Genomic DNA, 25,766 nt, shown 5'->3' with positions numbered 1-25,766 from the left:
TCCATTTTCCCCAACATTCTTTCCAACGGCGGACGCGCCAATTTTATCATTTGTCTCGCTTTCACTTGGCCCCATATTCTCTCATGATAGCCGTCATACGCAAGTACGACTCTCCTTTGCCAAAGCATAGGCGGTCTTTCCGTCATTGCCAGCCAGGTTCGGATTCGCACTTGCAACCAGTGAAAGGCGTACTATAGGAACATTGTAACCTTGCACTGCGTTCATAAGTGGCGGGTCTCCGGTTATGGAAACAGCATCAATATCTACCGCTTTTGTTGCCAAGAGGTCTTTGACGATCAAATCATGCTGACCGTCTGCTGCCATCCAAAGGGGAGTCTCTCCGCTGACACTTCGTGTATCTGGCGGCACACCTTGACGAAGAAGGGTCTGTACAGCCCGACTGTTGCCATCACGGGCGCCAATGTACAACCGACAAATTGAGCGCAGCTCATTTGTGATTGGCATTTCAAACCTCCTTTCCGAGAGTGACAGAATCATCGGATCCCCACTCGCCGCAATAGTGGGCAAAAACTCTGGGTGACACAAGCGCGCACCGAGTCGAACCTTTTCTGTACTAATAATCTGAAGATGCTATACCTTTAAGAAAAATTCCCATCGGCCTCGAGGACGCGCGCCACAGTGCGATTTCTGTCGGAGAAACTGAGCAGCAGAAAGACAAGTGCTTGCTCTAAAAGAGGGGCCTTCTCGCCCTACTGCTCCAATAGGAAGGTTATGGCCTCATCCCTCGCGCCGAATCCCACGCGGAGTTTTCGACAAGCTCCTCGGTCAAATGAGATCCTCCCGGCCGTGTTTGATCATCAAATCGATCAGAAGCCCAGGCGAATCCGTTTTCACTGCGAGTTGCAATGTCTCCTTGTCAATGAGCGAGACGCCGCGGTATAGAGTTAGCAGATGTGTTAAATCCTCATATCATTACTTTGAATGAGTGTTCGGGCAATATCTTCGGCGAAATCGACTCGCTTCCAATAACCGATAAGAGCCTGGTGCAGGGGCTCTCCCAGTGTAATAGACGTCCGGGCTACGTAGATCGTTGCGGCGTGGGTCATCTCATGTGTGAAGGTGCCTTCATTCCATGGTAGCAGAGCTGCTGTCATGCTTGATGCAAGAAACCCTCTGCAGTGGAACTGACTTGCAGGATACAGCATGCCCGGATGGAACACGCATGGTTGTGCGACAACGAGGGAAGGATGAAGGATGGATCTGTTGATGCTCTCAGCTTGGAATCACATGATCTTTGAGGTGTTTGAGTTGCATGTCACGTGGCTATACTGTCGAGTCAACGAAGCAGTCAAAGAACATTTTTATCAGATTGAGTCCTATTTTAACTATTTGCTCTGTTCTTCCTATATTGATAGTAAACGTCTGTTACTATTGCCCCTTGCTCGTTGCTAATTCTGAGTGTGAAGGCTAAAAGGTTTACTTGTGATTATATATTCCCGCCGACTTACACCACCTTCGATCGGGCGGCACCAGGTATGGCTGACAATCAAATAGGATGTTATATTTAAAAAGATAATAGAAGTCACTACATTTAATCGTAAGAGTCTTTGGCTCAAGTGATTGAGATGAGTGGCAGCCTCACTCATTGACAGCCTAAATGCTGACCACCAATTCATGGATGTATATGTATGGACGAGGCTTAGATATTATTGATTATCATTTTTCACACTTCTAATACCAGCTGTATGAAACTGAGACATCCTGACTCAGAACAGTGAGTGTATGCAGTCAGCACATGTTATCACCTTTAGCGATGGCATCATAGCTTCTTGGCACAGCAATATGGCTTGTGATGGGCAATCAGCGCTGTCAGTCAATCAGCATAATTTATGACTAAGACCAAGATAGAAAGTTTGTTCTACATCTCATCTACAGCTGATAATGCCAATGCATGACAAGGCAGTCAAGACTGCATGAGGCAGCTTGGTTATGCTTGAGGCGGATTGGCGCACGGGAGGCGTTTTGGCCGCGGTAGGATCCACTAAGTACCTTCACAGTACCTCTCAAAGTCTCTACACAGTGACCAGTAGCCACTAATAGTAAGCCCAAGTGCTAATGACGGGTTGGCTTCAACCCCCGCATGGGCGCAAAACTTTCCCCACAGGTCCGACAAGTGCAATTATTGGTAGAGACAGGTATCAAGTGATAGCCTAGCGAATGTCCCTCCAGCCACTGATCTCATCCCACCCCGCGACGATGCCATCTCCGTTTCGCTTGCGCTCGGCTACTCGGCTATGCTTCATCCGTGGTCGATCTGAACTCAGAGCAAACTGTCTAATAGAACAGGGATCCCTGGACGTATGACAGCATACCCCGGTTTCTGTGGCCGGGACAGCCCAGTCAGAGACAATGGTCGACTATATTTCCGGGATTATCTATATTATAGCAATGGTGTGCCAATAGGCTGTCAAGTATCTCCTACAGCGTTGGAACTGTAGTAGAATATGCCTCATCAGTTGACTGACCGTCCAATGGGCGTCTCCGTCAGCGAGTCAATCAGCCCTCATGCAGACATCTCCCATATTTCAAACAATTCCCCAGAGGATATAAGACTGGAACAATCCCCACAGCTGATCCGGTGGAGACATTGTGCCCGATTACCCCAGGTTATATACCTTGGCCGAACTCGACTGGGAGAGAAGACACTGTAGACTTTGTTCATCGCTCAAATAGTTTGTGATCTTAGAAATTACTACCACCACCATGAAAGAAGGTGACTTGCCTTCGCCTCTCTCGGATGAGATGGTCGGTCCCAAAGGAGAAAAGCCCACGACCTTCCAACATGACGAAAAGACCACTCAGCGAAAGGACATTTTCGACCTCGAAGGCCGACCGCCCAATAAGCTGAATGCGGTATTTGAGAATCCCCTCGCCAACGTCCCTCGGGATAAATTGCTGCAGAATGTGGAAGACTTCTGTCAGAAATACGGTTTGATGGACCACATCGACGCATTTCGCAAAGGGGCCCTCATCTCGCAGAACCCTGCTGGTGCTCTGGATTTGCCGGAGCTGCAGGAGGACGAGAAGGCCATTCTTCGCCGGGAGTCTACGCACAAATGGTCCCAGCCATGGCAGCTTTACTTTATGGCTTGTGAGTATTCCCAAAGAATAACAGGTTACTAAGGCGGAGCTGACCTACCTCAGCCATGTGCTCGCTGGCTGCAGCAGTCCAAGGCATGGACGAAACGGTCAACAATGGCGCTCAAGCCATCTACCTGAAGCAGTTCAACATCACAAACCCCGATCACCCTGAAAACTCGAGATTTTCTGAACCCATGCAGAGATACCTGACTGGCCTCATCGTCGGCGCGCCGTACCTGGCTTGCGCCATTCTGGGATGCTGGCTCACCGAACCTCTGAACCGCTATTTCGCCCGGCGAGGTACAATCTTCCTGTCCTGCTTCATCGCCGCCGTCGCCTCGATCTGGGAGGGCGTCGCCAACTCCTGGGTCAACCTCTTCATCGCTCGCTTCGTGCTGGGTCTCGGGATCGGTTCCAAGTCATCGACTGTACCCGTCTACGCTGCAGAATGCTCACCAGCCCCGATCCGAGGCGCCCTGGTCATGATGTGGCAGATGTGGACGGCGTTCGGGATCATGCTGGGGAACATCATGGGTGTGGCCTTTATGGGATTGTCCGACGACCTCTCTTGGCGTCTCATGCTGGGTTCAACCGTTGTCCTCCCGCTGATTGTCTGCGCACAAGTCTACTTCTGTCCCGAGTCTCCTCGGTGGTTGATCGAGCACAACAAGATCGACAAGGCGTTTGCTGCGTTCCGGACCCTCCGGCCGAGCGACCTACAAGCTGCCCGGGATCTGTACTACGCATATGTAGGAGTGGAGCTGGAGAGGAAGGTGAACAAGGGCAAGAATTTTTTCACCATGTTCATTGAATTGTTTACGATTCCTCGTAACCGTCGGGCTACTCTGGCTAGTTGGATCGTCATGTTCATGCAGCAGGTAAGACTCCCAGTATATATTCAAGTCATCTTCACGGCACTTGGCTAATTCAACAGTTCTGCGGCGTCAACGTAATCGCCTACTATTCAACCACCATCTTCGTCGAATCCGGCTACAGTATCCAAGAAGCCCTCCTCGCATCCATGGGCACCGGCATCCTCAACTGGGTCTTCGCCCTCCCCGCCTTCTTCACAATCGACACTTGGGGCCGCCGCAACCTCCTCCTCTTCACCTTCCCCTTCCTGGCCATTTGCCTCTTCTGGTCTGGCTTCTCCTTCTGGATCGAACCAGACGATCCCTTCAGCAAGAAGCGCGTCGCAATGGTCACGACAGGGATGTATCTGTTCGAGGTGTTCTACTCGCCCGGCGAGGGTCCCGTGCCGTTCACGTACTCGGCGGAGGCATTCCCGCTGCACGTGCGTGAAGTCGGGATGTCGTGGGCGACGGCGACGACGTGGTGTTTCAACTTCATTCTCTCGTTTACGTGGCCGATGCTGTTGGATACGTTCAAGCCGCAGGGTGCGTTTGGGTGGTATGCGGCGTGGTGTTTAGTCGGTTGGGTGTTGATCTTGCTTTTTGTCCCTGAGACCAAGGGTGAGTCTGTTGCACCTGTCACTCGTATGGATGCTAATGCTAACGGTTGCAGCTCTTACTTTGGAGGAACTGGACCAGGTGTTTTCTGTGTCGACGAGGAAGCATGCTGCGTATCAGATTCGGAACGCCGTCTGGCATTTTCGGGTTTGGGTTCTTCGGCAGAAGCTTCAGCCGTTGCCGAAGTTTTATGAGGGGGAAGAGGGTCTGACGGAGTCGTAAGCCCCCCCCCCTTTTGGCCGTGGGAAGAGCGATGTAGGTTTGGTTGCAGGCTGTAGATGGTTGAATCTGTTGCACTCTGTGCATGTGGATAGTCTTTAGACGCTTCGCTCATGTCGTTGATACCTTACCTGAATGAGTATCCATCATCGATTGATTCCAGCTTTACTCACCAGTAAATTGGATAACTTTGTATCCGGTACTGTTCGAATCAGGCCGCTAGGCTGTAGACTGCTGCGATCGTCCGTGATACTATTATCAAACGACGATTTTACGATCGCAGACTGTCACGCACCCTCAGTAGGGATCATTGCAATCATTCCCGACTCGAAACAGCCAGAAAGTCGGAAAAGTCAAACGACCACCTATAGAATCCATTGCTGAGATCGACCGGTCGCTGATGGCGATTGAGTCCCACTGGGCTGGCTTGCTCGTGGCACGAGCGCGAGAACCGCTGTTGTGCCATGCCTGTATTGAGAGGGATATGCCTTGGTAGAGTCAAGGCGCGGGGAAGATTCACCGCGGCATTCGGGTTCGAGGGACGCGATTGTTTAACCTCTTGAGCGGATGACCAGGCTCTAGACGACCCTGGCAACCTGGTTGTCCCAATCGCTCCGCCCACGATATCGTTTCCATGAAGACTTCCCAGAGACGGTTCGGCGTCCGCTGCACTTCCAGTTACTGGGGGCATATGCTCTTTGATCGGTTCTGCGAAGATGCCAAGTTTATCGAGTAGTTCGTGCACAATCGGTCGGTTATTGCCATCGCGATCGACCTCTGGGAGTCGGGTATTTTGCTGAATGCATTCGTATAACTTCCTCAAACCGGTTATCAGATACGCCTGGTGCTCTTCTAACATATCCACGTATCTTCATTTGTCAGTTTCATCCAAGAACGAGGCAGAGGACTTACCCAGCGGGATACTTCCGTCGTAACGGTTTCTTCTCCTGATAGACGCAAGGGATGTGGTCCCCGCAGCGAATGCACGGTTTTCCTCCGTCGCACTGAAAAGTCAGCATTGTCGCGCGTTATCCACAAAACGAATGCTTACTCTGGCCTTTTGCGCACGGCACCGGTCGCAGGCCCTGCCGATCCGTCTCCGGGCCCCATGGGTCGCTTGGCAGTGATCGTCGGCGTCCGAGGGGCGTTTTCGCGCGGTCCCTGACCTCATATCGTGGGGAAAAGGGTATCGATAGATCAAATCAAGCGATCAAAGCGATAGGTTTGGTGAAAGCAAGTACTGTCCTAATAAATGATTTCTCCTGTCCTCGCTCTTAATCATCGATTTGGGTATCAATGCAAAATCAAACGATTAGAGGGTTATGACGTCCAATACCCACTTACAGCCTTGCAGCCTGAAATCCTGGCGATTCTCAATGGCCTATCAATGGCCTATCATAGTTGTCACTAGGCTGGTCCACTGTCCACGGTGGTTGCATTCAATTAAGGCACATGTGAGCATGAGTGCTCCTGTCTCTAGGTAGGCTGCTGGCTATAAGGTTTAGAGGGGGAAAGGATGCGTTCTGGTAAAAGTCAATCGTCCCTCTCAGACCAGGCAAAGCTTAGTCGAATTGAACCCTGTATCCGACAGGCAAGAAGCAATGAATCACTGCACGGACTGACCCAGGGAGGCGACAGAATCATTCTATTCGCTAGCCCTAACATCGTGATGCCCACCAATGTCTCAGTATATCTGCTAACAAATCCATGAATCATGCATCGGAACCTGGAAATCTCATAACCAGGGGGAATGGAATCTGGGAATGTTATCTGGGAATGGAATGGGGAGTGGAAATATGGAAGATGCTTCCGTGGGCATCCGCAGTGGAGACTGGAATGGAACATGGCCAACGGTTGCTCTCGATGCACCAATCAATACCACCAAATGTCCGGCAAGGTTCGATGGTTACATTCTTTATTCAAGATGTGCAAGTGTTTGCATCATAGATTGATAAAGTACGGTGCCCCAATCTTGATTTCTGGACGGTGGATACTTCTAGGCTTGGAATAGACTCTGGATGCAGACCATCCACTGGCTTAGCTTTTCTAATTGGATATATCCTGGGGTTACGGAGTACTTGTAGTGTGTTCCCATGCAGATGTAGTTGTATACAGCAACCTGTAGGCCTCTCTGATTAGCAGAGCATGATCTGACTGATTAAAACCCTGTCCGTTTCAATAACACGAGATCAGCGACCGAGCACCATAATGTAAAATCTCTCATCTCAACGCATGAAGATTACAACGAGGCGCCGAACTAGCACCAGCCATGTATACCGTAGGATCTCTCACTACCCTCAAAACCGGAAGCGCAGCCGCCTCGAGTGGTTTCATCAGCCCCTCAACCTCCCATTCCAACCCATACATCGGCCGTAGAATAACGACCAGGGTTTCGAGTCCACCCAGGCGTTTCAGCACGCCGACGACCGCTGCCCATTTATCCAAGCGGTCAGCCGGGGTATTCTCACCATACCGCGCCGATTCGAGATACAGATGCCGGAATGAACTGAGTCGCGCCGGGGATAAAGACGACGGGAGTTCCAGCAGGGTGCGCGGATTCTCAATGTAGAATGTGTTTTCGCAGTAGAGCATGTCGACTGTCTCGTCGTATCTACTCCTGTCAGCTACGGCATTCAGCGACAGAGGATAAGCAAACATACACCCTTCTACAGCTCCGCAGGAACGCCAGAACCCTAGCTTGGATTCGAGTCTCGGACGAAGGACGCTCTGCGACGTCGTCAGATGTCCCCTTCCGTGGTGAGCAGCGGTGGTGGTTCACTCGACACCGTGGACAGATCAGCTGCGGGCGCTTCTCGGGCTGCTCGTCTTCGGATAGCTCGCAGAGAAAACTACGGAATTTGCGGCTTCTGGTGGTTCCCACGTAGGCGAGGTGGACGGTCACGGGGAAGACGAAGATTTCTCGATAGATAATGTCGCGGATTTCGCGAGGGAGACGGAAGATAAGAGACGCATGTTGATTGCAGGGTTGGGTGTTGGAGGTGCTGTCTTGCTTGTTCCTTTTGTTAGGGACTCTTTGAAGCATTCTAGATGGTTGCTTTGATGATCGGGTCGCATCTTTGCGCTTTTGGCCGGCCATTGTAGGGGAGATCAAATATCTCTAGTCAATGCAAGGTATGTTCACACTCAATCCTTGGCATAAATCAAATGATGTTCTCAAGGGGAAAGATTTGACGCGCTAAAAGGATCCATACCAAAATTTACAGCGATCTCGTCTTCTGGATGAATTGGTGATATATGTAAGCGTGCAGGATGCATGGATGATGGAGGGGTAATCGAATTCCCCTCACGCGTTATGTTTCCCACGCGTCGATTTCTCGTTAGCAACCACCAGCTCGTATAAACAGGCTACCGCCAGAAACCTCTTAACCAGCATCAAATTCGAAATGGGCTCCATCCCCGAAGAATGGTATCGGTCGGCTGGTTTCACGGATGCTCAGCAGCGAGCAATCGCTGAAGCCCGGCAGCGCGTCCATGCGGCTGATGGCCCGACCACGAAAGGCATCATCGACAGGATTGCGGTTGCAATCACACAGACTTTCACTAACAGCGATGCAATGGTTGAACAATGGCCCTTTCATATCCGAGAGCTGATGAACCGGTTCTCGCGATTTGCTGCCCCGCCCGCCAAAGTGTTTGAGACAAGGGCACGACCGCGGGGTCAGGAGAAACGGAAGCAGGCCATCTCTGTATAGATATCATTGCTGGCGTTTTTGGGCGTCAACTGGAACTCGTATGGTGCAGCCGATGCCCTGGAGTCTATGGGATTGAATCTATCCTGGGCTCTCAAGGACGACATCGATGCCATTCGGTACTACGCCAAGTCAGGACGGTCGTTAAAGCACTCGGTGAGATGGCCAATACATTCTTCATGAAGATGATCAAGGACGCTACGGCCACGCCACACACCAATCCCTTGGTCTGGTGGCTGGCTGTTTTGATCCAGGCTGAAGTCCTAGACGACCAACCCCACTGGACGGTGGCAGGCGTACAAGACACGCTGTCATTCTCTCACAAGCCTGAAGCCATTGATCATTATGCTCGCATATTGGTCTTGGAAGATGCCATTTATCGAGGCGACCTAAGTCCAGCTCAGAAAGAAGATCTACAAACTGCATTGGATCAGGTCTCTATCAGTTGGATTGGTCAAGATGCCGAGCGCCCTGCAGTCGACCCTCGCCAGGCCTTACTCGAAAGGGTCTCGCACAAATGGAGGACCTATACCGAATATCTGCTGCCAATATCTGCAGAATGGTTGACGGGCCAAAGCACAGGTCCCATGTCAACGGTCATACTGTTCCTTCACGGAAAGCTAGAAAGCCCTTTGTATAAAAGGGTGTACAAGGTCAAGATGCAGATTGAAGAAGGTTTCTCTGTCGATCCCATGATGGCGACTTGTTACCCAGCTGAGGTGGAAACCAAGGCCACAATCGAGCAAGCGAACAAGGAGGCTCGGAGATGCATCCGTGATGAGTTAGGACCGAAGAAGGCATCCCTCAAATGGGACGAAGTATATGACGAAAGCGGCATGATCCGCATTCGAGCCATCTACCGAGATGAGGCTAATGATGCAAGGGCTGTTGCATGGGTTGAGGAAGCGGACATCCTGACTGCAGACATGTAAATCTCCTGGAGGCTAGCAGAACCACATTCCTGAAATAGATTGATCCATCCCCATGACGGTATATTTCCGTTTCCCTACGAGTCATGCGACTACGAGTCATGCGCCTGTTAGAGTCAGGGGCTGTTTTTAATAGATTGACGGACGCTTGGCATGCCCGTTCCGCTGTTTGGGGATTGTTTCGTCCATGAATGCTCGAGCGCGATAGAGTCTGTCCTCCGGGCCCAACGCTTGGCGCTCCCTTGTCACATACAGAGAGAGAGTCCCATTGGCGGAGATGACCCTGAAGAATGGCCATGGAGGGAACAATTTCGAGGAAATGTCTTACCGTCCGACCAGAACTACAGACCCCCGATTCTTGGCGTTTTGTTCCACCATCTGGGGGCATATATAGTTCTACAGGAACCCTGTTGAATACTCTCACTATCCATTCCATAGCTATTGACTAGCTACTTCTCTCTTTAATCAACCTCTACTTATCACTATTGCATTTACTTGTATATAATGAAGGCTACTTTCTATCTCGCCGCAATCCAGCTGCTGGCCAGCTCCGTTTGCGGTCTCCCGCTGAAGGACAGCCAGATCCCAGGAGACCTCGACGCCCCTGCTGGCAGCGCATGGGTTGAGAAGCGCCAGAGTAGCTCCTGGAGTCCCCCAGCTAATCTCGTCAAGCCTCTCAACGAGGTACATATCCCATCCCACCTCTAACCTAAAAGCCCACAATCTAACATCTACCCACATCCAGGTCTGGGAGCACCAAATGGCCACCTACAGCGACCCGATGGGATTCAAGAACTACGGCTACGACCAGGTGATTGCCGGCCGCGGTAAAATCAACTACTGCGTGCGCTGGGATTCAAGCAAGAAGGTAACCGCCGCACAACGCAACCAGATCGCCGCTGCGGTGAACCGCTCCTTCAACAAGTGGATCGCTGGGCTCGCCGGTTTCGACGGCTTTCCGTATAACACGGTCGAGGTGAAGGTCGTCGGCTACGCCGTGCGCGATCGGTCCCTCCTGGAAGGCGACACCTCGGGACTGGACATCTACACCAACACGGACGAAGGCGGGATTCCCGAGTGCGATCCGCGGTGTGGACGGTTCTTCCACCAGGACGGTGATTATAGTCAGTGTCCGGGCGGTGCGAGCCGTCACTATGGTATGCGTCCTCCCCTGCGGTAAATACTGAGACTAACGATCGTAGACGAGAGCTTATGGCTCACGGATGGTTTCCAGGGCGGCGCGGGCGGCGACTGGGGCCAGCGCATGGGCCAGGAGTATTTCATGCAGAATGTCAACTCGGAGAATATCCATATTTATCTACATGAAATTGGACATACGTTTGGCTTGGATGGTTAGTCTGTTCCTTGTTTCCTTGGATGAGTTTGTGCTGACACTGCATATAAGATTTCTATGACTGGACTCCTACTGGCCAGACGAACTTCATCATGCTTGCAGGCAGTGCGACACAGATCACCGAGTTTGATATCTGGATGCTCCGTGACTGGTGGCGTCATCTGAAGAACCGGTACAATCTGTAGATCTTGTAGCCAGTCCAGTCATTCTCAGTGGAAGTGCCTTGTTATCTTTATCTATTCTTCTTTTGACATCCATGTGCCGCCACTGTACAGATGCGGTTCGGTTTACCTTGGATTTGTCTTGAGTACTGCTGGCAGAATGGTCAAGTAACTAACACCTTTCATTGTCTCTGACAGTAGTTGCTTCTTATACTATCTAGTATAGTTCTTAGGGTCTATACCGTCAACGGAGCGCTGAAACGTATTGATACTTGCCCAGTCCTTGAAAGAGGTAGATGACTGTATATCTATTTCGGGTTTTCCTGTGCGCAAGGGGATTATGACTGTGCTGAGATAGACATGATAGTGCAAGGCAATAAAGGCATTCTAGGAATACCCCAACATCCCAGTCAATGTAAGAACCGCTACGCTAAAACAGTGTCCCATCACCCAGTATCAAAATCGGGCTCGATCTAGTCTCCGGCCTCTTCTCAGCCGCCAATTCCCGTCCAGCCTTCCAGCTGCCAGCTTCTAGAACCTGGGCAAGGCTCAGCCTGACACCAAAGAACACCTCGCTGTTCATAATTTGCGCATGCAACATATCCAAGAGCGCAACCGTCATCGCGCGCCACTCTACAATCTCACCCGACGTCGCCTCAAACGCCGGAAGTCTCGATCCAGAATTCTGTCGACCGCGTTCTTCCGCATCAGGCTTCAGTGTTAGAACACCAAGGTCAACGAACAGGCCTCCATTGCGGTACTCGGGGAGACCGGTGCCGAGATCCATATTTGCCCATTTCACGCCGAGCAGGCGCTCAAAGGGGACGGTCAGGGAATACGCGAGCCACTGCGTAAGTTTGTGGAAGGGCTGGATGTGCGCGCATTTGGAGTTTTGGTGTGTTCGCTCGGCTTCATCTGCGAGGACTTGGAGGGGCCATGCGTCGCCGAGCGGGTGGCCGTCGATGTGGGTGCGGGATGAGGGCCACACGGGCAGGAGGACGGTTTGCAGTGTGGTCCAGAGGGTTTCGTAGTTGATCTCTTTTGCGGTCGGTGAGTGAGAAAGTAGGTAGTCTGCTATTGTTAGACAGTGTCTGTTACAAGGATACGAGGAACGATACGAGGAACGTATTACGCACCAGCTAGGTTTCCTGGTCGACCGGCCAGACCGAATATCTCTGGCAGGTTCAAGAGTGACCGACCCAAGGCCCGTAGTAGTTCCACGCGAGAAGACGCTCCGACGAGGGGATTCGTCTTCTCGTCTATCTGGAAACCGCGTTGCAGAGTTGCAGCGTCAAAGTCCTTGAGGGCTTGCCCTGTTGATATTCAGTCCTGCACTTGCACTAGAGGGGGATGGAACCAACCCATCACAATATGCCTTCTCTCACTATCAGCAGCCGAAAAGTCGCCATTCACGAACATATTGTACGAAGCTAATGCGGTCCCCTCGCTACGACCAACAACGATATCCGTGTCTGGCTCAGTGAACCGCCATTTGTCACCTGCTCCCGCGTCAAGCAGCACCGAGACGAAGAATAAGTCCAACAATCTACGTGTCTGCTCAAGTGCATCCACGCCGTCACTCTTCCACTGCTTCAGTAGATTCTCAGGGCGACTGACACCCCCGACTTCAAAGTGTTGCCAGCGGCCATGTGGCGGGATGAGGTGGTACTTGTCTGGACCAAAGTCGCGCTAAAGCCGTCAGTTTAGTCCTCTGGCTACTTCAGTAAACGCACCTTAATAATATTTATCACGTATTGTACTGCATCCTGGAGGCGATTGGGATGGTACTCAAAGTGATTCAGGCGATTTTCCTCTGCAAGTTGCAGGACTCTATGGGCTCGTTCACGGACAGCTTTTAGCCCAAGGACGTACTGTATTTCTCGATCCATTTCCTGCTACTGTAGAAGAATATCCTTGATGTTGCTGTACTATCAGAAGTAGGTCAGGAATGAGTCAAGATGAACAAGATCAAGGACACTTGGATGCGGGGCTGTTGTCCTGCAGGTCATTAGGTCAGCACCATCAGGGTTGTATCCATTATCCAACAGAATCATGCATGCTGAAGTGGCATATTCAAGAGAGTTGCCATGGTATGTTCGATGCCCATCACGTTATCAGATTATCCTATAGGGGCATCCCTGTCCTTATCTCCACTAATATAGAGATAAGACAGCCACTGCCTATCAACATGTTATCTACCCTATTAAGGACATACTGATATCTTAGGACCTGAATCGATTAATATCCATGTGAAGAAACCTGATGATCGCACTTTGGTACTGAATTGGACATCCCTTCTCATTGAAAGGTCGACAAATGCGGGAATAAATTGTAATAAGCCTCTATGCGTACCACTGCATGATGCCGAATACTCAGACCAACAAAGATCCCGCATTCGTGCTCACACAGCTCCCCGTCGCATTCGTATCCTTCATCAAATAAACATACGCCTCCGCCGCCTCCTCCACACTCCCCACCTTCCCCAGCGCGGTCCTCTTCGCCAACATCTCCGCCATCTCATCCGTAAACAACCCCGTCTTCACCGGACCAGGACTAACGAAATTCACCCGCAGGGGCTTCATATCCAACGCCAGACCGGGCACCATCCCGTATAACCCAGCCGAATACCCCGCAACAACAGCCCAATCCGGCTGCGGCCGATCCCCCACCGCGCCACCGGTCAGGATCAGCGACGAGGTATACCCCGGCTTCAGGACCCGCAGGGCAAGTTTTGCGACGAGCAGCGGGACATCGAAGCGGATGTGTCCTGCCTTCTGGATGGACTGCAGATCGAGGTCCTTGAGCGGTCTGACGGCTAGCGCGTCCCCGGCGGTGTAGACGATGTGGTCACAGGAGCCGATTTCCTCGAAGAGCTTGACGAGGCGTTGCTCCACGTCCGGGAGGGAGAGGTCGCAGGTGTGGCCTGTTATTTGCCCCGCGGGATACTTTTCTTTCAGGGAGGAGACGGCCTGAGTGATGCGGGTGGGGTTGGAGGAGGAGATGTGCACGATGGCGCCTTCAGAGAGACATTTGTCGGCGACGCCGTAGCCGATGCCAGAGCTACCGCCGAAGATGACAACCGTGGAGTTTTGGATGGAAGGCATTTCGTCGTTATAAGTACAAAAAACAAGGTATCTGATTGTTAATATTGTTGCAGTGGGAGATTTATATACCAGCAGATCATTCACCCGGATTTAATGCGGAGATAAAAGTTGTGGATATCCCCGAATTTTGATGTACTCACTTTTTGCCGGCTTTTCCGGCATTTGCCAAAGACGGGGAGAAGGATGACAAATGGACAATCATCTACCGGGGACTTCTATGATTGCATCCACCTCGGAAACCGAGAGATATGTCCGTATTTCCTACCCAAATACCGCTCAGCCGAGACCAACGACGTTGCACATTGCTCGAGCAACATAGTCCACACTGCCTTCTTGTTAGCCACAAATACTCACCCTGCTGGAGGCAATCAGATATACATGATTATACTCCCGTAACCTGCTCACATGGTCCTGACTCAGCTTCACATAGCAAAGCATCCCAATCAGGCAATAAACGACCAATCACCGCAGATTCCATAGTCTCCAGCTTGCCACACAGCCGCGACCGCATAGCCTAAATCCTCGAGCTCATACTAATCAGATATGCCTCCCACTGGACTTTCAGGTCCGGGTCCCCAAGGGCTATCTCGACGACAATGGCCCCGAACTTGACTGGATTCGAGTACGCCTCTGCCATGAGAGTACATCTGGATTTGGCTCCTCCAGCAGACATGCCTCGGGGAACCACCAAATGCAAATGGGCGACTCCTTCACCATACAGCCCGAAGTTGTTAGAGTAGGATTGTGCGATACATACTCTGAGAAGTTTCGAGTCAGTCGGAGAGTATCTGCTCAGTGGAGTATCAAATGGCCCAGACGTCTGCCTCAACGTCCGCCGTCGCGAACCCTGGTCGACACCGTCGAAGACGGGGCAGAGGCTCTCCTCCTCTACTAGGTGCGCTACCTGCATTCACTGGGATTTTGTAGGTACCATGACGGTAGGGTTGCGGCGCGCATGCAGACAGTTCGTCAGCACTCTGCGGATTCTGAGCGAACCAGTGCCGAATTGTCGCGGAAGATGGCAATATTTCCCTCAACGGAGAGATTGACCTTATATTATAATGTTCTTATCCAAGCGTTATGATTCGGGTGCGTCGTATCGGTCATGGTTTCAGTGAGCGATGCTTCGTACAGTATATATATAATGGCGTCTGGATGCTGTGCCGATCTGGCAGTTGAACTGCGACCGGCACGATGCATGGGACTGATTGACTAGATGATCGCCATTGTCATCATGAATCAGAGCAGGTTGATTACGTTTTTGAAAAGTTGTCTTCTTTCATTGTCCGAGATGAATGTGTTGTGTGCCGTCCAAAGTCCTGTCCTGACTGGATAGACTGGTTGTGAGTCTGTTTTCGTTAATGTACGACCCCTTAAACTAGGTTTGCGGACTTGGCTAAAGGAACCAATCAATTTGCCAGTAGCCCAGAGACAAAACAATTACCGAAAGCCAACCAAAAAAAAATGGAAAAAAGAAATCAAATAGCATGTCCTGGTTTCGATCCAGGGACCTCCGGGTTATGAGCCCGGCGCTCTTCCCCTGAGCTAACATGCTGTTATTGAATATTAGAATCCTTTTGGCATTATCAACCAGCACAATACAGTTGCCGATAATGCTACAAGCAATCGCCCCAATTTATCAGGATCAATGAATTAACAGTATTTGGGAGGGAAAGGAAGAAATTGCGAATTATTCTACATTGTAATGAATTATGGGAGAACCGACCAGGTATAGGTAAATAAATCCAGCTATATATTTGTCCATCATCTATGTGCCGTCTTCGAGGAAATTATCATATATACTTCTGGAAGGATGATTCCACTACGACTCAGACAACCACTCGTCCCTGACTAATGCTCCCACCGCGAGGACGAGGCTTGCTCACATTCAGGCAAGGGTAATGATCCCTGAGAAGTAAACCGGCCTGCCAGGAACAATATGGTATGTTCCTAGTCATGAACGATGGTCACTAATTACCCCTATTAATCTCCAATAACAAATTTGTGATCCATATAGACAGTTGAATGATAAAAAGCCGAGGCAACTCCGGGTATTGATATTAAAGAGACCCATAGGGCCGTAATTCTGGGAAATCAGTATTCAGGAGCCATATTACAATTCTGGAAACATGAGTTGCCGAGCGGGCGCATGTTATGCCTATCGAACGGCCTCGCCTGGGCTTCAGCGAACTCGTATAAAGAAGAGAGCTATACGGAGTAAGAAGGAGGACTTTCCGGAAGCTTCTTACGGATAATTTCTATTTAGACGCCTATGCAGGGTTTGTTTCATCATTCATAGCGCATTCCTCCGTTCCGGTTCTAGGCCACGGGTAGGGGGGTAGGTTAGGCTGTACTGTGTAGTGACGCTGTGTCGATCGGATGAAAGAGCCCGAAATTAGTAGAAAAAGGTCCCTTAATATTCCTAGAAACAGGGGAACAAGTGAGACAGTGCAGCTAGAAGCTCGCGGTTCGTTGTTAGCATCGGAGGACATTCCGGAAACGCAAAGTGACGACACCACAGTGAGACAAAGCAGTATAAGTTAATATATTTCAATATGACCAAGCGGAAGTGCTGGACTACATGATTCTGCCCACTCCACAGGTCGGACAAGGTCATGTTGGGAGAATGGCCGCTTATTGGCCGGCAAAGATGGATCTCGTACTTTACGGTCGACGAGAGTAGGGCTATTGGTACATGAGTAAGGCCCCATTGCCCGTTCGGGGGGCACCCGGTCCATTTAGGCGACAAGACACCGCGCTGGTCAATGGCAAACAGGATAGATCGAAAATGCTAGTCAGACAGTGAAACATATAGATGAAACCCCTTCTTGGCACCGTTGGTGACAGGGAAGCCAAGAGGCCCCTATGTCTTGGCAGGGACCCGTTCATCTCCTGTGGCCCCATCGCTTCAACTGGACTATTGATGCTATCTCCAGTACTTCGTCCTCTAACCACCGTTGCTATATAAACCCTTCCCCCCATTCATCATGTTTTCTCCAAGTCTGGACTGCTCAGCATTCATCTCTCCTTCATTATCTGCATTCTTTCGTTTTCTTTTCTCTGCCTCTCCTTCATTTCAGTCACTCTTTACAATTCAAACTATCTTTCAAAATGAAGTCGACCTTCGGATTGCTCGCTCTGGCAGCAGCAGCTAAACTCGTCAGCGCCCACGCCACTGTCCACGCCGTCTGGATCAACGACGTGGACCAGGGTGCGGGAAACTCCGCTGACGGATACATTCGCACTCCCCCCAACAACAGCCCTATCACCGATGTCACCTCCGCCGACATGACTTGCAACGTCAACGGCAAGAATTCCGTTGCTAAGACCCTCTCCGTCAAGGCCGGTGACAAGGTTACCTTCGAGTGGCACCACGACTCTCGTTCTGCCTCCGACGACATCATCGCTTCCTCCCACATGGGTCCCGTCATGGTCTACATGGCTCCCACCGAGAAGGGAACAGCTGGCAACGGCTGGGTCAAGATCGCCGAGGAGGGCTACTCGAACGGCAAATGGGCGGTTGCTAACCTGATCGCCAACAAGGGCAAGCACTCGATCACCGTTCCCGATGTCCCCGCCGGCGAGTACCTGCTCCGTCCTGAGATCATTGCCCTGCACGAGGGTAACCGCCAGGGTGGCGCCCAATTCTACATGGAGTGTGTCCAGGTCAAGGTCACCTCTGCCGGCACCAAGACCCTCCCTGCCGGTGTTTCCATCCCCGGTGCCTACAAGGCCACCGACCCCGGCGTTCTCTTCGACATGTACAACTCCTTCACCAGCTACCCCATTCCTGGCCCTGCTGTCTGGGACGGCTCTTCCTCCGGCTCTTCCGGCTCTTCCGACTCTAGCCCTGCTACGACTGCCCCCGAAGCGTCCGTGACCTCCGCTCCCACCAAGCAGGGCTCCGCCGACACATCAGCCTCTCCCACCACCTTCGTTACTGCCACCAAGCCTACCACCACTGCTGCTCCCGCTGCTCCTCCCGCCAGCACTGGCTCCAACTCCGGCTCCGGCTCTTCCGGCTCCGGAAGCGCCAGCGGCTCTGTCAAGATTTACCAGCAGTGCGGTGGCAAGAACTACTCCGGTGCCACAAGCTGCGAGGCCGGTCTCACCTGCAAGGAGTGGAACCCTTACTACCACCAGTGCCTCAAGGCTTAAGCATGCCGTGCCAAGTTGCATTGGGCCTGACCGTCTACCATTCATATCCTGTATTTAATACGCTCCCGACGATTGACGGAGTCGTGAGCTATTCTAGCTAGATATTGTGCATAGGCACTGGCACCAACTGAGAGTTAGCATTATCTTTTCGAAAGTGTCAATCGCACAACGTAAAGTCCCTGTAGCAATCTAGTGTAAAATCTCGCCTGTCCATACTTTCGTGATGGCATGTCGTACAACTGCCCCGTAGCCGCCGCCGGTGTTTCATATCGGTTTTATCCACACACTAAGGGCAAGATCCTCGACTTAAAGCAGAAACTTTCGGATCAATCCGAAACTCGTATCTGTCTTATCATGTCTTACTTTGATACGCTAATTTTCCGAATAGGCTAAATGACGCGGAATTAAGCGAGAGGGTCTACACAGGCTGTACAGACAAGAGAGCGTCATACCGACGATTCTCCCGCAGAACCTCAACTACCGATCTCTATCATTGAATCGAATGTAAACTCTGCTCATCTGCTATTAAATCAGAGCTGGAGCTTAGCACAGATTAGTGCTCACTTGACACCAATACGCTACTAACTACGAGAGGATATTATTTCCATGGATGTGGTTGTAGTGCAGTAACTACAACACCCTATTGAATGACTTTGACACTACGTTCCAACCCCTTTGCTGACGGTATTCTGTTCAATATTTACGGTAAAGCTTGTAATGTGCTCTACACCATGATATATATCAGCCCAGTACAAGCAGAACACTTTGGAGTTGGCTGGAGACTGCTCAATCGACAATCCTATATTTCGATGAGGGAAGTAGACAAACTCCAGATCCAGCCGGCTTTATGTTCCATACCACTGGGTTGCGATTATCTCTGAATCTGGCATCTGTAAAAGGCAAAGGATGATCATAATAGGCGAACGCGATCTTGCGTCATTATATGTCAGCAATGATTACTGTGACCTTGCGTGAGAGAATTCCTAACTCAGTATTCACTTAATGCTGCTGAACGGACAAATGAGCAAGTATAGATCATAATCTATCGGAATGTCCCGAAAGATGAGCTCACATTCACGATCTTTGCCTCTGTTATTATCTGATGGATGTATCCAGAACCCAGGTCCAACTCCGGTTGCAACCCGTGGTTCTCAACGACTCGCTACCTTTATGTGTATAGAGGTGACGTAGATGTGCCTTCTACTTCCTCGCACTACAAACATTCGTTCTACGAGAATTGACCAGACATTGTTGTTGTCTGTTTCTGAAGCTACTCATCAAGCAAGTGTTCTTGTTGGAGCCATATGGCTACATCAACCATGGCACCCCAAACCTCGACTCGCGATATACAAATGATCGACTCCATCGGCGCTCTGGAGAAATTACTCAACGAGCTCGATTACCCCTCGCATAAACCCGCCGCTCTGTTCTTCGACGTCCAAACCATCAATCCAAGAGAAACGGCTCAATCTCAATTATCTCCCTCTTCGTTCGACCAATCAAAAAGGTCTTCCTGATCGACGTGCTCACCCTAGGCGTCGATGCATTTACGACTACCAGTCTCGCCGATAACTCGCTCAAGCTCCTGCTTGAATCTCCCGCCGCGTCAAAGATCTTATTCGACGTCGGAAACGCCTCTGCCGCGCTGTTCAAGCATCACGGGATTTGCCTGAACGGAATCAAAGACCTCCAGGTTATGCAACTCGCAACGCAGGATCCACGCGCCCAGCAAGCTCAAGCCGCAAGCTTGGGGACCTGCGTCGAGAAAGACGCGCATATTCCTCCACGGTCTCTCGCGCTGTGGAAGCAGGTGCACAGCACTGTGAAGCAACTGCGTGATCCGGCCAAGGGAGGAAGCGACGCTGTGTTCAAAGAGCGGCCTCTCAGGAAGACAATCCTCGATTATCATTTGCAGAACGTTTTGATCCTACCGTGGCTGTGGGTCGTTTACTGCGAAACGCTCTGCAAGCCGAACAATGCCTTCTGGCGGAGCATGGTCTTTCACACGGTCCGGGATAGGATTAGAGAATCGATGGACCCCGCTCGCACCGGTGGAGCTGATGCCAAACATTGGGGTTGGAGTAGGGAGTTTATTGAGACTAGCAAGCTCGGATGGAACGAGGATATACTTCTTGAGCTTGAGGGAATTCCCATGGTGGGCCGCTGCTGGCTTGATCCCAACTTTTTCTGAACGTTCTTGGTGGCTGGATACTTTGATATTGAGATATTTGCGTGTTTTGTCTTGCTTGGTGATGTGGATGCTATCTGCTAATACCCGGATGAGTCACTTGGATGTCTAGCAGTTTGCAATATTCGGGAAGAAATGAATGAACATGTTCAAACATAACTGGGTGCTCCGTACACAGACTGCCCTGCCATCGTCAGTGTCCTTTCAGCGTAACTTAATATAGATATACACTATAATTGGTCCATCTGAATAGCCTGCAAAACATGCACGATGAAAACAATCATTATTAACCGCGGAGGAATAGTTGCCAAGGTCAGTTTCCGGCAGATATCTCCTTGACCTTAGCCACGTTGATTATATGCTGATTAAGCCGTGAGAAGCTTATATAGCCTCGCAGATATCCAAACCGAGATAATTCCCAGATATCAGAAGGATTATCAAACTCTTCCTCTCTATCATCCAAAATGGGCTCAATCGGAACTCACGAAAAACTCTCTGGCTTCAACCTGATCCAGAGACACTATAAACAGATCAGAGACCACGCTATCCGTGCCGACTTTATCATCCCCAAGTCTACATTCACCGGCAAACGCCCAGTAATCGTCCGCTTCCATGGAGGAGGCCTGGTAGGGTCTACACTACACCCATTCCTGGACTCGCACTAACCGACCAGATAACTGGCGACTCCCTCCTAATGGAATGGTTCCCGACCTGGCTGCTCCAGCTCGCCAAAAAGCACAACGCCGTCATCGTAAGCCCAAACTACCGACTCCTCCCCGAATCAACAAGCCCGGAGATCTTCTCCGACATTGAAGATTTCTGGACCTGGCTGCATTCGTCTGCCGTCGCGGAGCTGCTCGCAACATGTTCCACGCCTACCCAGCTCGATTTGGATCGGATCTTAACGGCTGGAGACTCCGCAGGCGGATTACTGAGTATCTGCGTTGGATTGGCACACGCAGACGAGATCCGCGCCACGACAGCTACGTATCCCTGCATCGACATGGCGTCAGAGTACTTCCGCACTCCTACGAGCTCTGAGCCCTTACCGGATGTGCCTGCGTCCACGGTGGACGATTACCTAGCTCAAATGGACAGAAGTGCAATTCGCTCGTCAGCCCTCCTACCGGATCGGTTTGATCTGATGGTAGCGGCTATATACTACGGTGGTCTGGGACAGTTCTATGAATATGGGGCGGAAGACTCGCCGCGGGAACCGCGGTATCCGCTTGAGTGGCTTGATCGGCCTGGTGTGAAGATCCCGCGGGGAGGTATTGCGATTTTGCATGGGTTGCAGGATGCGCTTGTGCCGGTGCAGCAGAGTGAGAAGTTTGTTGCGAAGGCGCGGGGGGTCATGAAGGGGAAGCCTGGTGGTGATAGGATTGTTTTGACGCTGCGAGAGGGAGACCAAGAGTGGAGTATTTTTGATATCGTGAATGTACGAGGCCGTGGCATTTTTGACATCACAGAAGACGATCGGATTGACGAGTACACCTCGGAGCCGCCCCTGCGAGAAGACGACGTGACCCACCTGCTATACACGCCGCTGCCTACCGATTTGCCGACGATGAACAAGGACCTTCTTATCCTCATGGCAGCATATTACGGTAATATTGAATGGTATGCCCGCCTGCGTCGGCCTAACACTTGGATAGTAGGCGAGCTAAGTTGTGTCGTGCGCGGCATCTACCACAATACCATGTTCGCCAAATGGTGGACCCTTCAACCTGGAAGAGAGCCATATCAGATTGAGCAAGCGATCAATGCGCGCTTCATCATGAACAATGACCTTTCTCGCATCACTCCAGAAACCAGATGCCTCCCATACTGCATCTGGTACCCTTCCTTTCCCCATGTCACGACTTGCAAAGAGCTCGTGCGGCGCGTGCCGTCCATGAAACCGGCTGTGGCAAGAGTCTGCATTCTGCAAGATTACAGCGAATACTGGGACGAGCTTGATGCCGATCCAGATTCGAACCTGATGGTTGACGCTCGCCAAAGTTCGAATCCAAAGTACCTCCGCGATCTCGAAGCAAGGATTCCAGAACGCGGGTGCCGCGATCTCACAAACAGGCAGCACTACTGCATTCGGCCTCGGGCAGCTCTGTTCGAATACACAACGACTTTCCTCTATCACAATGTCTGGGACAATCCGGATGTGTACTGCGAAGCTGGCGTACCTTACAATGGGAGATTTGCCTGCATGGCGCATATCGAGCTGAGCGTCTGTGTGTCAGATGAACTGAAGAAGATAGCTCTTGAGGATATAAGGGAAACCGGAGGGCCTTTCTGCCTGGAGGAGTATTACGACTCTTTGGGGGAGAATAGACATTCTACTGGATCCAACGAGTCCTAGAAAGTCACGTTTGATCTCATGAGAATGTATGTGGAAGTACTGGTGATGTCTCCCGGACGTCCCATGGTCATTGACCAATGGTAGTGGTCAAGGATGGCCGATCCTGTGAGTTGATAACTGCAGGTACAATCGAGGATCTCTATTTGAGCAATAGCCCTGGCAATCTGTTGAGCATTACAGCAAATGAAGTCAATAGCGAGATGGTATACCCTTGAAACATGTGGCGATCCGTCTCTGTTTGTCCAAATTATCGGACACTCGCTATCCTATTTGTTATTCCCCTTCCATTTGTCTAATGTCCTTTGAAAGAAATAAAGGGAAGAGCCTGGGTATTACGGTATGGCCGATATTCGCCAGTCCAAGCAATGTTCAACGACCATGTCTTGAACAGGCCGCAAGCCGCCATTAGCACTGACCCGAATACCGAGTGACTTGAGAGAGTATCGCAGAGCCAGGCACTCTGAAGAAACTGTCTTCTTTTAAATAGTAGACGCTTTACACCATTTTGTTCCAAGAACAACTTTTGAGCTCTGTTCCATCTGTAGACTCTACGCAGTACGGAGTAGGAAAGGCTGGAATTGGGTACTCGACGTTCGAGGATTTGGAGCAGCCCAGGCACGCAAACTGGACTCACAAGATCTCCTGCTGGTTGTCTGTGGTCTGTTGAGTGGGTCTAGCTCGGCTATCAGAAAAAAATCCCCGAGCTCGGGTTCACGAACCATGATGCCGGAGTGGGCGACACCGGAGGAATACGTTTCTATTGCATAATATCCCCAGTTTTTGACTTTAGCGTGCCCTAGCGTCGCGTGGTAAGTGTCTTAGTCCCACTCTCGCTTCCCTGAGAGATAGGAAAAATGTACTTCCCCGGGCGTGGTGTAATCCTCTGAGTCATATATGATCTAAGCTATATTAACTAGGTCATATCTAAATAAAATGCCGCGAATCTGAACTGCGGCAATACTTCAGCAGTTGGCAACATGTCTACCACTACGACTGCGACGATCACGCCCATCAACTCTCTCGTATTGGAAGCGACGAATCTTCGGTCCCCAGAAAATGTCCGGCCAAAGTCCCCAGAATCGCAGTTGCGAAAGGTCGTTGTACTCAGCCAACTTTTTGCGGTGACTCTAACAGCCAGCGTGATCAATGGGCTCGTCATTGTCGGTCTGCCAACTATCACCAAGGATCTCCAACTTCCCCCTTCTCTATCTTTCTGGCCTTCATCGGTGAATAGCCTCGCGACCGCCTCCACCCTTCTCTTGGCGGGCTCCCTGGCAGACACTGTCGGTCCACGATGGGTTGAACTCGTCGGCTCCTTTGCCAGTGGCGCATTGATGATCGGTCAAGGCGTGGCTCGGACTGGACAGGAGTTGGTGGTTTTGAGGGCACTCCAGGGTGTCGGTCTCGCGATGCACTTGGCCTCTTCGATCTCTATCGTGACGCAGCTTCTGCCTCCAGGAAGAAGCCGCAATGTCGCTTTCTCGTGCTTGGGGGTCAGCCAACCCCTTGGATTTTCTTTAGGCCTGGTGGTCGGGGGCGTCCTGGTCGATACCATCGGCTGGAGGTCGGGGTGGTTTCTTTCTGGCGGTATCACGCTTGTATTCTCGGTTGCCGGTCTCTGGGCTTTGCCTCGGAGTAAAAGCACCCAATACTCAGATCTTCTTCACAACATCAGGACTAAAATCGACTGGGTTGGTGCTGGGCTGGCCTCCGCATTCATGGCATTGCTCTGTTATCTCCTGGCGTAGGTCATCCCGCCCATGACATCGTTCGAAGGTTAACCGGTAATAGTATTCTAAGCGCTGACCCCTCACGGATCAAATCTGCCGATAGCATCGTCATTCTATGCCTGGCTGCCCTTGCCCTTCCGTCGTTTATCGGCTGGGTCCACTACCAAGTCAAAAGGAACAAGCCAGCTCTCATTCCCAATGCACTGTGGAAGAACGTAGCCTTTTCCAGCATCTGCGCTACCCTCGCCATCTCAACCACAGTCGTCAATTCAATGGAGCTCTTTGCCAGCTTATTGTAAGCCTTCCCTCCTCTCCCCTGTAGCCCATCCCATTAACCCGGCCCAGTTTCCAAGAAGTCCAAGGCCTATCAGCGCTGGAAGCATCCATCCGCATCCTCCCCAGTCTCGTCGTCGGCGTCCTTCTGAACCTCGTAATCGGCGTGTTCGTGCACAAAGTCCCCGCATTCTGGATCGCAACGGTCACCTCCCTCCTCTGCGCCGGATCTCCCTTACTCATGGCCGTTATCCAGCCGTCCTGGCCTTACTGGGGCAACGCCTTCGTCGCGCAGCTCTTGCAGGCGGTCAGCTTCAACGCGCTCTACACCATCGGCCTAATCATTATTACGAATAGTTTCCCAGATGACACGCAGGCCCTGGCCGGAGCTGTCTTCAACACGGCTGCGCAGTTCGGGAGTGCCCTGGGACTGGCGATTCTGCAGGTTATCTCGACGGTTGTGACGGAGGAGTCGGCCGCTGATGAGACTGGTGCGCTTATGGCTGGATACCGCGCCAGTTTCTGGACGATGTTTGGGTTTATGATTCTTTGCACCCTTCTCGGGTACTTTGGGCTGCGGAAGGCTGGTAAGGTTGGCTTGAAACGGGATTGAGTGACTTGCCTTGTAAGCCTGGGTGTTCCAGCTCACTGCTGGCTGTTATGTACCAGGACTTACTGCAGTACGTCGCTACTGGAACTAAGGATAAAGCCTACACCTGGTTGTGTGGACCGGGGTGATATTGTGAGTAACATGCCGTGGCTGAGCCATGACATGTCTTTCGCTAAAAAGCATTGTGAAATTCTTGAGATATGACGTAGACATAGATGAATCATATATAGAGTCTGGATATGGGATCCGATATAGGCATGAGCACCACAAGCGGGATCTTTGTAGCTGAATGCCTTTTTTTGCTCCGAGCTTTTGGACAAACATAAAGTTGCGTGGGGCGCAAACGGTTATCACTTCGTAGCCAGACCTAATGTTAGGCCCTTCAGTCAGCGCATTTCGTTCG

At 51.2% G+C, this 25,766-nt stretch overlaps 11 protein-coding genes and 1 non-coding gene across 12 annotated transcripts, besides 3 other annotated features; 7 read left to right on the top strand and 5 right to left on the bottom strand.

The window, feature by feature from the left end:
* Positions 1-2,724: 2,724 nt before the first annotated feature.
* NFIA_099590 (sugar porter family MFS transporter) lies at positions 2,725-4,793 on the top strand (the record flags this gene model as incomplete). Its single annotated transcript, XM_001262219.1, has 4 exons — positions 2,725-3,112; positions 3,166-3,980; positions 4,037-4,574; positions 4,627-4,793. The coding sequence occupies 4 exons, from the start codon at positions 2,725-2,727 to the stop codon at positions 4,791-4,793; spliced, it is 1,908 nt and encodes a 635-aa protein (XP_001262220.1).
* A 313-nt stretch (positions 4,794-5,106) lies between these two features.
* On the bottom strand, positions 5,107-5,809 carry NFIA_099580 (uncharacterized protein; the record flags this gene model as incomplete). The annotated part of the gene is made up of 2 exons (XM_001262218.1): positions 5,107-5,659; positions 5,703-5,809. 2 exons carry the CDS (start codon positions 5,807-5,809, stop codon positions 5,107-5,109), a joined length of 660 nt encoding a protein of 219 aa, XP_001262219.1.
* Positions 5,810-6,164: 355 nt separating this feature from the next.
* Positions 6,165-6,188: a microsatellite.
* An 822-nt stretch (positions 6,189-7,010) lies between these two features.
* NFIA_099570 (uncharacterized protein) lies at positions 7,011-7,887 on the bottom strand (the record flags this gene model as incomplete). The annotated part of the gene is made up of 2 exons (XM_001262217.1): positions 7,011-7,401; positions 7,451-7,887. 2 exons carry the CDS (start codon positions 7,885-7,887, stop codon positions 7,011-7,013), a joined length of 828 nt encoding a protein of 275 aa, XP_001262218.1.
* A 307-nt stretch (positions 7,888-8,194) lies between these two features.
* NFIA_099560 (uncharacterized protein) lies at positions 8,195-9,432 on the top strand (the record flags this gene model as incomplete). The annotated part of the gene is made up of 3 exons (XM_001262216.1): positions 8,195-8,440; positions 8,504-8,656; positions 8,755-9,432. The coding sequence occupies 3 exons, from the start codon at positions 8,195-8,197 to the stop codon at positions 9,430-9,432; spliced, it is 1,077 nt and encodes a 358-aa protein (XP_001262217.1).
* Positions 9,433-9,507: 75 nt separating this feature from the next.
* Positions 9,508-9,535: a microsatellite.
* Positions 9,536-9,933: 398 nt separating this feature from the next.
* On the top strand, positions 9,934-10,968 carry NFIA_099550 (uncharacterized protein; the record flags this gene model as incomplete). Its single annotated transcript, XM_001262215.1, has 4 exons — positions 9,934-10,113; positions 10,175-10,586; positions 10,632-10,781; positions 10,835-10,968. 4 exons carry the CDS (start codon positions 9,934-9,936, stop codon positions 10,966-10,968), a joined length of 876 nt encoding a protein of 291 aa, XP_001262216.1.
* A 406-nt stretch (positions 10,969-11,374) lies between these two features.
* Positions 11,375-12,833, bottom strand: NFIA_099540 (URC4/urg3 family protein; the record flags this gene model as incomplete). The annotated part of the gene is made up of 4 exons (XM_001262214.1): positions 11,375-12,015; positions 12,081-12,257; positions 12,306-12,633; positions 12,678-12,833. The coding sequence occupies 4 exons, from the start codon at positions 12,831-12,833 to the stop codon at positions 11,375-11,377; spliced, it is 1,302 nt and encodes a 433-aa protein (XP_001262215.1).
* Positions 12,047-12,070: a microsatellite.
* A 483-nt stretch (positions 12,834-13,316) lies between the features above and the next one.
* On the bottom strand, positions 13,317-14,048 carry NFIA_099530 (oxidoreductase, short chain dehydrogenase/reductase family; the record flags this gene model as incomplete). The annotated part of the gene is made up of 1 exon (XM_001262213.1): positions 13,317-14,048. One exon carries the CDS (start codon positions 14,046-14,048, stop codon positions 13,317-13,319), a length of 732 nt encoding a protein of 243 aa, XP_001262214.1.
* A 1,483-nt stretch (positions 14,049-15,531) lies between these two features.
* On the bottom strand, positions 15,532-15,603 carry NFIA_099520. The gene has a single exon. It is a non-coding gene; the product is annotated as a tRNA-Met (tRNA).
* A 1,556-nt stretch (positions 15,604-17,159) lies between these two features.
* On the top strand, positions 17,160-18,206 carry eglD (putative endoglucanase; the record flags this gene model as incomplete). The annotated part of the gene is made up of 1 exon (XM_001262212.1): positions 17,160-18,206. One exon carries the CDS (start codon positions 17,160-17,162, stop codon positions 18,204-18,206), a length of 1,047 nt encoding a protein of 348 aa, XP_001262213.1.
* Positions 18,207-19,525: 1,319 nt separating this feature from the next.
* On the top strand, positions 19,526-20,397 carry NFIA_099500 (uncharacterized protein; the record flags this gene model as incomplete). The annotated part of the gene is made up of 2 exons (XM_001262211.1): positions 19,526-19,713; positions 19,767-20,397. 2 exons carry the CDS (start codon positions 19,526-19,528, stop codon positions 20,395-20,397), a joined length of 819 nt encoding a protein of 272 aa, XP_001262212.1.
* A 461-nt stretch (positions 20,398-20,858) lies between these two features.
* On the top strand, positions 20,859-22,750 carry NFIA_099490 (uncharacterized protein; the record flags this gene model as incomplete). The annotated part of the gene is made up of 2 exons (XM_001262210.1): positions 20,859-21,020; positions 21,068-22,750. 2 exons carry the CDS (start codon positions 20,859-20,861, stop codon positions 22,748-22,750), a joined length of 1,845 nt encoding a protein of 614 aa, XP_001262211.1.
* Positions 22,751-23,727: 977 nt separating this feature from the next.
* NFIA_099480 (putative MFS transporter) lies at positions 23,728-25,366 on the top strand (the record flags this gene model as incomplete). The annotated part of the gene is made up of 3 exons (XM_001262209.1): positions 23,728-24,494; positions 24,542-24,775; positions 24,826-25,366. 3 exons carry the CDS (start codon positions 23,728-23,730, stop codon positions 25,364-25,366), a joined length of 1,542 nt encoding a protein of 513 aa, XP_001262210.1.
* Between the last annotated feature and the right edge of the window lie 400 nt (positions 25,367-25,766).

The sequence above is a fragment of the Aspergillus fischeri genome, genomic scaffold, assembly GCF_000149645.3.
Source record: "Aspergillus fischeri NRRL 181 1099437636262 genomic scaffold, whole genome shotgun sequence".
Classification (NCBI taxonomy): domain Eukaryota; kingdom Fungi; phylum Ascomycota; class Eurotiomycetes; order Eurotiales; family Aspergillaceae; genus Aspergillus; species Aspergillus fischeri.
Note: the sequence above shows the minus strand (reverse complement) of the source record. Positions and strands in the feature narration are given on the sequence as shown.